General features: G+C 36.9%; 1 protein-coding gene across 1 annotated transcript; it reads left to right on the top strand.

Moving 5' to 3' along the window:
• Nucleotides 1–9725: 9725 nt before the first annotated feature.
• On the top strand, nt 9726–11916 carry LOC127244518 (homeobox-leucine zipper protein HAT5-like). The gene is made up of 4 exons (XM_051265073.1): nt 9726–10245; nt 10471–10607; nt 10727–10966; nt 11405–11916. The coding sequence occupies exons 1-4, from the start codon at nt 10164–10166 to the stop codon at nt 11681–11683; spliced, it is 738 nt and encodes a 245-aa protein (XP_051121030.1). The 5' UTR covers nt 9726–10163; the 3' UTR covers nt 11684–11916.
• Nucleotides 11917–13980: the final 2064 nt, after the last annotated feature.

Here is a 13980-nt window from a genome sequence, read left to right as displayed (position 1 = left end):
ATGCCAACAGTTGCTCTCCCATTTAGCAATGGCATCTTTTTTTTGTGTGTGTTCTTCAGGAACTTCATATGGAAAGGTGTCAACCATATCCTCTTCGATGCTGCAGAAACCCAATTGCTCACGATGATCTCAGCTGCAATCATAGGGTCTAAATGAGATTTGAATGACTTCAGAACAATAAACTTTCAAGATCTTTTTCCCGCTCTTAACTTCTAAGCTAGGAGGAGTTTAGGACAAAGGGACAGGATTGTAGTCCCTGTGAATGTTACAAGATAACTATAGGATTCTTGACTAGTGAAAATGAAGATGAAACCACACAATCAAACCTTTTCTGTTAATTCTATTTTCATTTGAAATCCTAATTGTAGTGCATTAGAAATCTCTCCAGGGTAGAAGCTCAATCATCTTTCATACCCAAGAAGAGTCTTGGATGGATAAGAGTGCATTGCATTCAGCTTGCTTTGCAGAAACCATCTCTAATCTCCAAACGGGCATATTTTTTCCGAATATCTACTGAGATTTCCTAAGAATCTACTTATTGAAATTTCTCCACAATGCTTTGAAGCTCATCCAGTCCCAATCCCAATTCCAATTTATTAAGCAATTCAACACCATCATGGACCTTTGACTCAGCCAAGCCTTCCACAATCAAGGTTGGGCCTTGCTTGAGGGACCTTGATGCATGCCTAGCATTCTACACAGGCTCAGGAAAGGCAAAAACATAAACAACCATTAACGCCTTACAGAATCCATTACAAAGAGTACGGTACATCACTCTTTCCACCGAATCAAGGGCTCGGACACTTGCAATCCTTAGACTTTCTGGTATATCCTCAAGTGGTTTCTGTACCTCCCTTATAGCCTTAATTTTTAATTGGATACGCATTTCTCAACAGTACCCCTGGATCCTTAATTTGTGACCCTGATATCAAAACTAATACATCAGGCAATACAGGAGCAATGGCGACAGCCGCATTGACCTCCCATAGCCCCAAAGCCTGCCACAAGACTAATAGCCAATGCCATTGACATCGGAAATTTCTTCAATGAAGAAAATTTGTCTTTCTGCTCAGGATCAGAAGAAGGAACTTCTTTGGTCAAAAATCACATCAAGCAAAAGGTGTCTACAACCTTTTAAACAAACACTTCATAGGCATATCCAATTTTCAAATCATGAAAAGCCAACAGCTCTGATCCGAACACGAATTCAAAAAGATATTAAAATAATCGATAGCGGGAAGGAACAAATGGTTTATCACCTGTTGATCTCTGGGGCAAATGAGATTGATTTCTCCGACGAGCACAGAGGTTCAAACCGCGGACAGAATTAATTACGGCACGAGGAAAATATGCAACATTCCGACTGGCGCTTCTGGTAGCCATAACTACAGGTCGTTGATGGCTTCGAAATGCAACACTGGATACACGAAAAGACGACTGCCATTGATGAAAAACTCGCAACAGCTTTACCCGGATGTTAGCGACATCGGAATCACACGTACACAACGACAAATTAAAATCAGAGGGCAGTTACTCCCGTATAAGAAACCAAGGTAGAATATGGGCTTTTCACTTGGGCCATGCTTTGAATTAATAGGCCGATCATTTAAAACTTATTGGGCTTTTCATTTGGATTGGCCCAAAATCTGCAATGTAATGGCCAATATTATTCTTTTTCCATTTTCTAAAAATATAATATATATTACAAAACCATCTTATATTCATTAGTTAAGTAAAATACATAACTAATTAATCAAATTCAAAATAATAGAAGAGTCAGTTGTAAATAGAGAAAAATAGTGACACAAGTAGTGCCAAGAAAACAAACAAACAGCTTCAGAAGCAGCACCAAGTTTGTTGCCATCCCACCAAAGAAAATGCTGATATAAAGGATGCATGCATGCATGCATGATCACTTTTTGTTTCTTTAACCTATGAATGTAATGTGTTTGTTGGGGGTCAAAAGTTGTCACTGCCACTGCCACTGCCATTTGCCACCACTCAAAACTTCAATATATATTTCCTTAGCAAATAAGGAAATGAAAACAAACACAGACGAGTTTGATTTTGATAGTTGTTTCTGTTTATCCAATCACTTCCCACGTCTGGTACACGGGTTTTTGCTTTTTGGGTTTACTCAAATACAAACATACTATTATTATTCCTTCCATATTTATAAAGAATTAAAAAGTAAGTGCTCATTAAAGCGACATCCATATCGATCAATTCATTAGACTTTACTTCTTTGCACTCAGAATATACGTGTATGCATACATTCCTTCATTTATATGCATCATGAGATAAATTAGGGTTTTTATGGATTGTGTTTGGGAAAAGTATCCACTTATATATTATTGTTTTTACTTAAAAACAATCAAATCATCGGTATATTTTGATTCAAAATACTATATCACAAATATATGTGTTTATATTAAATCAAAATTATAGTTTATTTTAAATATATTTACTATTGAGTACTTACCGTAGACACTAAAAATATGTCTAAAATTAATTAAATATCATGTATTTTGGAAGAAAATAAAATTTCAATAAAATAAATATATGATATTTAATTATGCACATATGTTAATTTTTATACAATAAATATCAACAATTAATGCAAAAATCTGCTTAAAATGGAAGATATCGTACAAATATTACGTGCATAAATAGAGTCATAATAAATTTGGCAGCAAAATAAATTAATCTTGTCAATAAAGGAAGTATATAAATTAATATCTTCCGAAAAAGGACAATGATATAAAGATCTTGGCGAGAAAAGAAGGTGCACAATCAAATCCGTCAAGAATGGAAAAGAGCATCTGATGGAAAAAGGAAATATTATAAAATCTTCCTATTGGCCAATCAAAACGGCCCACGTGACACCATTAAAAAAGGAAGCCGAAGCCACCAATCCCCTATAAATAGGAGCCATGGCCAGTTCATTTGAGACACCGAAGTTTCATTGACGATTCAAGCAAAGGGTAAGTCTCTAGACTCTCTCTGTATTGTTCTTTGTGTCATTCGAAGCATTCTTCGTCGAAAGTCACTAATTTAGACAAATGATCCAATATTGGTTGACGAATCGATGAAGTTAACGTTCTTCGTCGTATGTCCAAGCCGGAGGAAGGATCAAAGTTCTCAAAGCCGTTGAGGAATTCGTCAAAGCCAAGGGAATGTCTCCAAAGTTCCTGTCAAAGCTTCAAGATATTCATCGCGTTCTTCAACAAAGCATCAACTAGGCCCTCTTCGATCCAAAAGTCAAAGACACGTCGCCAAAAGTGTTATGGAGCACCAAATCCACATCTTCAACGATCAAAGCTCTAAAAGCCATTGAAGAGTCCACCAAAGCCAAGGAAGAACATCCAAAGTTCATCCTAAAGTTTCGAGGTGTTCATCGCATTCTTCACCAAAGCATCTACTCGGTCCTCTTCGATCCAAAAGTCAAAGGGACATGCCACCAAAAGCGTTATGCAGCACCAACTCCACCTTCTCAAAGATCAAAGCTGCAGATCGTTTAAAGAGGACATCAAATTCAAAGTTTAGGATCAAATCACTCGCACGGAGACCAAAGCCCTCCAAAAGCGGCAAAACCAAACCAAAAATCAAAGCCGCATATCGTACAAAGAAGACATCAAATCTAAAGCCAACGATCAAATCGCCCGCACGGAAACCGAAGCTCTCCAAAAGGCGGAAAAGGCAAACCAAAGATCAAAGCTGTGGATCGTCTAAAGAAAACATCAAATCCAAAGCCGATGATCAAATCGCCCACACGGAGACCGAAGCTTTCCAAAAGGCGGAAAAGGCAAACCAAAGATCAAAGCCGCGGATCATCCAAAGAAGACACCAAATTCAAAGCAGATGATCAAATCGCCCACACGGAGACCAAAAAGCTCTCCAAAAGGCGGAAAAACCAAACCAAAGATCAAAGTCGCGGATCGTCCAAAGAAGACATCAAATCCAAAGTCGATGATCAAATCGCCCACACGGAGACCGAAACTCTCCAAAAAGCGGAAAAGGCAAACCAAAAAATCAAAACTGCGGATCGTCTAAAGAAGACATAAATCCAAAGCCGATGATCAAATCGCCTAAACGGAGACCAAAGCCCTCCAAAAGGCGGCCTAGTCAAATCAAAGATCAAAGCCTCGGATCGTCCAAAAAAGACATCAAATCCAAAGCTGACGATCAAATTGCCTGCACGGAGACCAAAACCCTCAAAAGTCCGGCAGAATCAAACCGAATACCAAATCTCTTCGGATCAAAGGGGCCATAGAAAACCAAGTTGGAAAAAAAATCGACCCAGAAGGAGAATTAAAGGATTCATTTAGATAATAGGACTCGCTTTAAATTCAAATCAAATATAATTTGTACAAATTTTGTGTTTATTAAAAATAACACAACTTTTTGTCCACAGATTTTTGGCACATCCAGTGGGACCTCTCTAACTTTCATCTCTCTTTCCGGCGAACTTTCAACAACTAATGACTTCCTACAAAATCAAGGCGTCCAATGGTGCATCGAAAGCTGCTGCTCAAGCCACCACCGCCAAAGGAGCTGTTGCATGCACTGCATCAAAAAACTTAAGCGCTGCAACAAATGTTGGAATGACAACAAGAAGGATGACCAAAAGAGCATTGTTGTTCTCTGAAGACACTCCTCCAAAAATCACAGAGCAAAGTCCACTCTATGAAGAAGACGACAATTTTAAGAGTACTGCCGCACTGTTCACCTCTCAACAAATTGCAAGTCATTCAACCGCATAAAGCTCTACTCCGGTGATAACTACCAACGTTTCAAATATTGACGACTCAAAGATTGTGGATCAAAGTCTGTTCTGCGAGGAAGATCAAAACTTCAAAGGCACTTTCATGTCACCTACTCATTGGCCAATTTCAAGTCATTCAACTACATTAAACTCTGCTCTGGTGATGACTATTAATGCTTCAAATATAGAAGACCAACTTGCAGCATTGACCAAAATTGTTGAAGGGATGTCTCAACACATGCAACAATAAGACGCCCTCATTGAAAAACTTCTCATAAAGCTGGACAAGCCTGAAGAATCCAGTCATGCCATCGAAAAGCAACTATCTTTTCCAACTGCCCAAAATAAAGCAGAAACATCCGCGGAGCAACGTCATGACAAAGAAAAAGTGGCGGAACCAAATCCATTTCAAGGATTATCCAACTCCTTCGTCCATGTATCCCAACTTGACAAATACATCAAGGGGGCACTCAAAAGAGAATTCGAAGAAAGTTCAAGGCCGGCGCACACTTACACTAAGCCTTACACTACAAGGATTGATGCCCTGAAAATGCCAACGGGCTATCAACCACCAAAGTTTCAACAATTTGACGGCAAAGGCAACCCAAAGCAACATATAACGTACTTTGTCGAGACATGCAACGATGTTGGAACATATGGAGACCTCCTAGTCAAAAAATTTGTGCGGTCACTAAACGGAAACGCCTTCGATTGGTACATTGACTTAGAGGTTGGTTCCATCGACAATTGGGAACAACTAAAGCACGAGTTCTTGAATCGGTTTTACAGCACAAGAAGAACCATCAGCATGACCGAACTCACCAACAACCGCCAATGGAAAGATGAGCCAGTAATTGACTACACCAACCGCTGGAGAAGTCTAAGCCTCAACTGCAAAGACCGTCTATCCGAGGCTTCCGGCATAGAAATGTGCATTTAAGGGATGCAATGGGAATTGAAATACATCATACAAGGGATCCGACCCTATACTTTTGAAGAACTCGCCACTCGCGCTCACGATATGGAATTGAGCATGATGTCTAGTGGAATGTATGGACCGCGTACTGAAGATTTCTCAGATGACGAGAAATACAACACTTCAAACAGTGGGGGCAATCATACTTACAACACTCCTGGAAACGAGGATAAACTTTCTTCACACTCTTGGAAACGAGGATAAATTTTCTTCACCCTCTTAGAAACGAGGATAAACTTTCTTCACACTCCTGGAAACGAGGATAAACTTTCTTCACACTCCTGTAAACAAGGATAAAATTTCTTCAATCTCTTGGGAAACAAGACTCCTTAACACGAGAATAAACAGTTTAACAAAAACAAACAAATTCAATTTATTTTGAACTACGTTATGACTTGATTCCTTCACCGGATACGTAGGCAACTTGGAATATAACTCCAAGTTCAGTCAATTATGCAAAAATAAAATAAAAAAAAGTCCAAAAAAAATTGGGCTTAAAAAAAAATCAATTGGACAAAAAAAATCTCGTCCAAAAAAAAAACCCTTTGAAAGAAATATTGGCTAAAAAAAATCAAAAAAAATGATAGCCATAAAAAAAGTCCGTCAAAAAATAAATTGACTTATGTTTCGAGACTCATTCACGCCTTAAACGCTTTGCGTTGGCGTAAAAGAATCTCGAGGGGGCATTTTGTAGACACTAAAAATATATGTGTAAAATCAATTAAATATCATGTATTTTGGAAAAAAATAAAATTCCAATAAAATAAATATATGATATTTACTTATGCACATATGTTAATTTTTGTACAATAAATATCAACCATTAATGCAAAAATCTTCTTAAAATGGAAGATATCGTACAAATATTACGTGCATAAATAGAGTCATAATAAATTTGACAGCAAAATAAAGTAATCTTGTCAATAAATGAAGTATATAAATTAATATATTCCAAAAAATGATAATGATATAAAGATCTTGGCGAGAAAGGAATGTGCACAATCAAATCCGTCAAGAATGGAAAAGAGAATCTAATGGAAAAAAGAAAGATTATAAAATCTTCCTATTGGCCAATCAAAACGGCCCACGTGACACCATTAAAAAAGGAAGCCGAAGGCACCTATCCCTTATAAATAGGAGCCATAACCAGTTCATTTGAAACACCGAAGTTTCATCGACGATTCAAGCAAATGGGTAAGTCTCTAAACTCTCTTTGTATTGTTCTTTGTGTCCTTCGAAGCTTTTTTCATCGAAAGTCACTAATTTGGACAAATGATCCAATATTGGTTGACGAATCGATGAAGTTAACGTTCTTCGTTGTATGTCCAAGCCGGAGGAAGGATCAAAGCTCTCAAAGCCGTTGAGGAATTCGTCAAAGCCAAGGGAAGGTCTTCAAAGTTCCTCTCAAAGCTTCAAGATGTTCATCGCGTTCTTCAACAAAGCATCAACTAGGCCCTCTTTGATCCAAAAGTCAAAGAGACACGTCGCCAAAAGTGTTATGGAGCACCAAATCCACCTCTTCAAGGATCAAAGCTCCAAAAGCCATTGAAGTGTCCATCAAAGCCAAGGAAGAACATCCAAAGTTCATCCTAAAGCTTCGAGGTGTTCATCGCGTTCTTCACCAAAGCATCTACTCGGTCCTCTTCGATCCAAAAGTCAAAGGGACATGCCATCAAAAGCGTTATGGAGCACAAAATCCACCTTCTCAAAGATCAAAGCTGCAAATCGTTTAAAGAGGACATCAAATCCAAAGCTTATGATCAAATCACCTGCACGGAGACCAAAGTCCTCCAAAAGCGGCAAAGCCAAACCAAAGATCAAAGCCACGGATCATCCAAAGAAGACATCAAATCCAAAGCCAACGATCAAATCATCCGCACGGAGACCGAAGCTCTCCAAAAGGTGGAAAAGACAAACCAAAGATCAAAGTTGTGGACCGTCTAAAGAAGACATCAAATCCAAAGCCGATGATCAAATCGTCCACCTGGAGACCGAAGCTCTCCAAAAGGCGGAAAAGACAAACCAAAGATCAAAGTCGCAGATCGTCCAAAGAAGACACCAAATCCAAAGCAGATGATCAAATCGCCCATACGGAGACCAAAGCTCTCCAAAATACAGCAAAGTCAAACCAAATATCAAAGCCGCGGATCATCCAAAGAAAACATCAAATCCAAAGCCGATGATCAAATCGCTCACACGGAGATCGAAGCTCTCCAAAAGGCGGAAAAGGCAAACCAAAAATCAAAGCTGCAGATCGTCTAAAGAGGACATAAATCCAAAGCCGATGATCAAATCGCCTACACGGAGACCAAAACACTCCAAAAGGCGGCCAAGTCAAATCAAATATCAAAGTCTCGGATCGTCCAAAAAAAACATCAAATCTAAAGTTGACGATCAAATTGCCTGCACGGAGACCAAAACCCTCAAAAGTCCGGCAGAATCAAACCGAAGACCAAATATCTTCAGATCAAAGGGGCCATAGAAAACCAAGTTGGAAAACAAATCGATCTGAAAGGAGAATCAAATGATCCATTTAAAGAATATGATCCGTTTTAATTTCAAATCAAATATAATTTGTACAAATTTTATATTTATTAAAAATAATACAAATTTTTTTCCAGAATTACTTTGAATCCAAACCTACTCACAAACCCCAACATTGGCGGTGTGGTATTTTATATTTTATTTAGGATTTTTTGCATTCTAATTTAAATTTCAATGTTATTTTAATATAATGTTTTATTAGAAAAGACAGTTTGTTTCTATAAGAAATTACAAGAATTGAATAATAGAAAAAAAAAAAAAGTATGATTAAATGTAAAATGAACAAACTCTGGAATTTGATTATATTTTTTGTTTGTATTTTGCTTTTATGGACTATGAAAAATTACTTCTTCGGACCGGAAAATACAACAACAACGATGGGGACGACCAACATTATTATTATTATTATTTATTTATTTATTTAAAAGAAGGAGAAAAATGGTTGGGTATAATTTTATTATTATTATTTATTTAAAAGAAGGAGAAAAATGGTTGGGTATAATTTCACATCCATACAGCATGGCATATAGTATAGGAATAGGATATGATATGAATACAATTCCAGAGAAGTCGAGACTGTGCAAACACATGGCCAGTGGACCATACAACAGTAGCATATGGAATATTCAACACATGCAATATTTGTTCTTGTCTCAAATCATCCTTAATTCCACTACCATCAATCCAACTTCATTTCTTCCACAAATTCAATTTATATATATAAACATATACAATGAGAATGAAATTCATGAATTTATTAATTAAAATTATTGGAGTAATTCTAATATCAGAAAACTTTGTCTCTCTGCAACGATAAGGTATGGTCATTACATATTCAGTGGCCTGACAAAATTTCAAAGATAGATCTGAGTACAAAAAATAATGTTTGTAATTATGATTATGACTGCGATTATTATTCTATTTTATACATAGAAGAAGGATAAATTGATTCTCTGGGCCCACACTGCGTGTGGTTCTCCTGCAACTTCTACGGAACATTAGACCTACCTGTTTAAACAGTGTATAATAAATAATACTTAGTATATATATATATATATATATTACACTTAATATTCATTTTCATTATTTTTAAATAATAATACTATATTTGTGTTTTACTGTCTATAATTAACCATGAAGATTTTAATTAGAAAACTAGCGTTGACTATAGATCAAATGCCACGTCAGCGGGGGCTGTATACGTATCCGACAAGTTGCCGACCGTAGAGTATGGGGACGCTTTATCTACCACATCGTACAGTAGATAGACGGCCCGGATGCGTTCCGCGCACCACGGCGCAAGTTAGCTATTCCCAATTATATCTTCAAACGAATTTACTAAATCACCCATGCCGCCGCAGAATATATTCCAAACTCTAATTGGGCAAAATAGTAACTCTACAACAGAGAATCCGATATAAATCCTCGTGGCTCCTCTTCTATCAAATTTTAGCAGAGATTGACCATTCAAGTAAATTACCAAATTATCCTCGCCGGCGTTGTACTGCTTCTCCGGTAACCGAATTCCGGTAACGTCCATAGCCGAGCAGTCACAGAGCTTGATCGGTTTCGCGGCGGAGACGAAATTGAGAGTCAACCAACGGAGCTGGGAAAAGTAGTGCTGCGCATGATGGGATTTTGCGTCTTCCCGTTGGAAACTCCGGCGAGACTGCTTTGGTGCTCCAGCTTCTTCCGCCACAAGCTAATGCTGTTTTAAGTATAGGTTTTGGCTCTCTGAACGAAACTCTGCACGTTAGCACCATATTATATATGCGAAGAGTATTGTAATAGAGTTGGGCGCCTTAATTATCTATATACATACACATATATACGCCTGGTGGATTGGGAGTGCTCGCCGGGGATCTGAGTGAAGGAGATATGCAATCCGGTCGGATTTTCTTCGATCCTTCTTGCCGCAGCAACATGCTGTTTCTCGGGAATGGAGACTCCGTTTCTCGAGGTATACTAGGCTTTCATTAAACACCGTGGTCCGTACAAACTCGCAATTTTTGGTACATGGAATTCAATTCGTGAAGTAATTACTTCTTCATTGAATATATTATTTCTGGGAACATGTTGGATATGGAAGATCTAGTAGAGCTAGTTTTCTCATATATATATATACTCCTATAAAATATTCTGGCCTTGTGAACTATATCTATGTGTGGTGCTACTGATTAATTAGGGGCGAGATCGGTGGTGAACATGGAGGAACCGTCTAAGAAGCGACCATTTTTCCGATCACCGGAAGAGCTGTATGACGAGGAATATTTTGACGAGCTGCAGCTGCCGGAGAAGAAACGCCGCCTCACTGCGGAACAGGTCTCGACTCTTCCAAAATTAATTACTCATATTAATTAATCTCCCCAAGAGATCTTCTGTAGATCATGCATGGCATAAGCTGTAAGGTGTAAGGTATATATATTGTGCATGAGTTGCAGTTGCAGTTGCTGGAGAAGAGCTTTGAAGCGGAGAACAAGCTGGAGCCGGAGCGGAAGAGTGAGCTGGCCAAGGAGCTGGGGCTGCAGCCGAGGCAGGTGGCTGTGTGGTTCCAGAACCGGCGCGCCCGCTGGAAGACCAAGCAGCTCGAGAGGGACTATGATCATCTCAGATCCTCCTATGACTCTCTTGCCTCTAACTACGACTCCATTCTCAAGGAAAACCATCACCTCAAAGCTGAGGTACATCCAATCCAATTCAATTCATTCCTTCATTTATCTTCTAATTAATTTATTAATATCAATCATCAAAATGTAAGTGCTCACTCTTCTAATTAATTAATTAATTAGATCAACAATGTTGGTGTGTGCGATTTCGTCACCCACACATCCCAGCCCAGGTGATGATAGGCCCTACCCTATCCTACCCATGGTATAAGATTCGTCCTTACCGCTATCCTCCATCAGATTCAAATATAGTATCTGTCCTAAACCCCACCATAATATATATATATATATATTATATCTTCGTTCTTAATTAGAATTTTGCAATTGCACGCGATCCATTTTATGAGTGCACGTTTCCATTAATCACATACAACTTGAAAAGTGTAAGTATCTTTTCTTAGATTGATTGAATTAATTAGCTACTACTGAATTAATTAATGCGTGAAACTGCAGCTACGCTCGTTGACCGAGAAGCTGCAACCGAAAATGGAAGCGGGTCTGAACCCCAGTGATGCAGCAGTTGCGCCGCCGCAACTGAAGGTGGAGGACCGCCTCAGCAGCGGCAGCAATTACAGCAGCGCGGTGGTGGATCATGAGGAGAGCCCGCAGGTAGATCTCGACAGCGGCGACTCTTACTTCCCGGACGATGACGGATACGACGACGGCCGGAGGTTCTTCCCGGATGTGTTCGAGGAGCAAGATCAGGCCATTGGCTGGTGTATCTGGTCCTGAATTGATTTCCAATTGTACTACAAATTAAGGTCTACACCACACCACACCACAGCACTACTTTGGTCCATAGAGTAATAATGAATTAATTAATTACTGTATGAATGATAGCCACTGCTACTCTTAATTATATTCTTAGTTAATTAATGAATGTGTGTCATGTCATGTCGCTGCTGCTGTATTACGTCTATACGAAACCCGCTGCTGCAATAAAATATAACGAGTGCTTGTACGTACGTACCTCAGTGCTATATATATATATATATATATATATGAATATGATACGACGACTTTTAAAAACTCGCACGATCGTGCTGTGCTACATCCCATGCAAGAATGATTATTTTAAGACGCAGTAAATTATGAAACGGAAGATGATGATACCATGTATATATTTTTTTAAAATTTTAAAAGATACCGCAAAATTTTTCTATAAATATATAAACATTCACACTTTTCTATGTGTAATAGTTCTTATATAATTATCTATATGTTGATGGAATAACACTCATTAGAAAGTCGATCGAGACACACAATGATATGATCTGTTTTACTTATTTAACATGAGAAGTTGTTGAGATGGGGTTCAGACCACACAATTAATGCTTGAGTTATTATAAGTATACCATTAGTATTTATATATATAGAAATATTAATGAATCAACGTCAAGAGCCATCAGAATGGCACTATCGGCAGTAAAGAAATAAAAAAAGAATACACGACGCACACATATATATCATTTGATTTGATGTGTTTATATATATATATAGATTCCATGCCTTTAATTTGACGCCTTCCATTCCCATCTCAAGAGTTGAGCTGGCAAATTTTAAGCAATCGGACACCAAAATTCAATTGACGGAACAAAACAAAACAAAACAAAATACGACAAAATAAGTGCATGGAGTTGAAAGGACTACGTGTGGTTTTCAATCTCCTCTCAAAATACATGCACGTCACTTTGCAACAATATCATCTCTGTTTCTCTACATATTCTCTAAACGATCATATGACATATACAAAGTCATGAAAAAAAATATATTCATTTGATTGGGTACCAACTTTAAAAATAATAAAATAAAAACACTACCAGAAAATTAGGCTATAGCTGCGGTAAAAAAAGTCACGGTTTTAGTATAAATTGGTGACTTTTTACTAAAAAGTCACGAAAAAATATACGGAACTATTTCCGTTAAATTTTGCTGGTGATTTTTTTTAAGTGGTGACATTTTTGTGACAATAAGTTATAGAATAATATCATGACATGTCCGTGACTTTATATAGCAACAGAAGCTGCAACAAAATTTCATTAATATTTTATAATTGTGACATTTTCGTGACAATAAGTTACAAAATAATATCATTACACCTCTGTGACTTTATATTAACAAAAGCTGTAACAATTCCGTGATTTTATATTTTTGAAAAAAAAAATTATATTATAATTTGTGTTCAATGCAACCACACACGATTATTTTTTTCGGAATTACTTCGTACCACACTATTTTTCGAAGGGTTTCGAACTAGTGACCTTATAGTTATTAAAGACTTACACGACCTGTCATTCCAACTTAGCTATCTACTCTAAAGTATTATTTTTTGTTTGTTATTATATTTTAACTATATAAATATTATTGATTATAAATTTATCTTTTAAAAATATATACATATTTATTTAATATATCATCATGAATTTTTAACAAAAAAATTGAATAGCTACGAACAATATTGAATAAAGATATTGAAGATGATTTTATTATTTTGTTATTACTTTTAATAGCTACAAACAATAATAAGAAAAATTTATAGTTATTTGCGTTACTTATTTTGTGAAATTTGATTTTAAAAAGTCACAAAAATTATACTATGACAATATCTGTAATAATTTAAAATGTTGGAAATATTTTGGTTATTTTTGCCGCAACTTAAAATAGTCAAGAAAAAATTTCGTGACAATTTTTGTGACGAAATAATCAAAAGACATGGAATAGAAATATCTTGGACATTTTCGTTACACAAGTCGTTACTTTAAATAGTCACAGAAAGTTGTTTGTAGCTTTTTCAACAAATATTATTTACGGAATAGTCAAAACAAAAAGTTGTGACATAAATTTGTCATGAAATTACTTTCCTGACTTTTAGTTGTCACAGATTAAAATTTGCGACAAATTTCCGCAATTATCAACCTTTTTTCTAGCAGTGAAAATAGAAAGTTTTTTTAGGTAAAAAAAATTTTTATAAAAAAAATTATAGATTTATTACTTTAAAAAAAAATAAATTAAATGACAATAAAAAAAAA

Source organism: Andrographis paniculata, unplaced genomic scaffold (assembly GCF_009805555.1).
Source record: "Andrographis paniculata isolate CXL003 unplaced genomic scaffold, ASM980555v1 Contig19END, whole genome shotgun sequence".
NCBI classification, from domain to species: Eukaryota; Viridiplantae; Streptophyta; class Magnoliopsida; order Lamiales; family Acanthaceae; genus Andrographis; species Andrographis paniculata.
Note: the sequence above shows the minus strand (reverse complement) of the source record. Positions and strands in the feature narration are given on the sequence as shown.

Excerpts from the sequence above, each read along its gene's own strand:
- LOC127244518 (XM_051265073.1), top strand. The coding sequence starts at position 10,164 with ATGCAATCCGGTCGGATTTTCTTCGATCCTTCTTGCCGCAGCAACATG. Across the intron at positions 10,246-10,470 it reads TGGAGACTCCGTTTCTCGAG|GGGCGAGATCGGTGGTGAAC; the intron begins GTATACTAGGCT and ends CTGATTAATTAG. Across the intron at positions 10,967-11,404 it reads ACCATCACCTCAAAGCTGAG|CTACGCTCGTTGACCGAGAA; the intron begins GTACATCCAATC and ends GTGAAACTGCAG.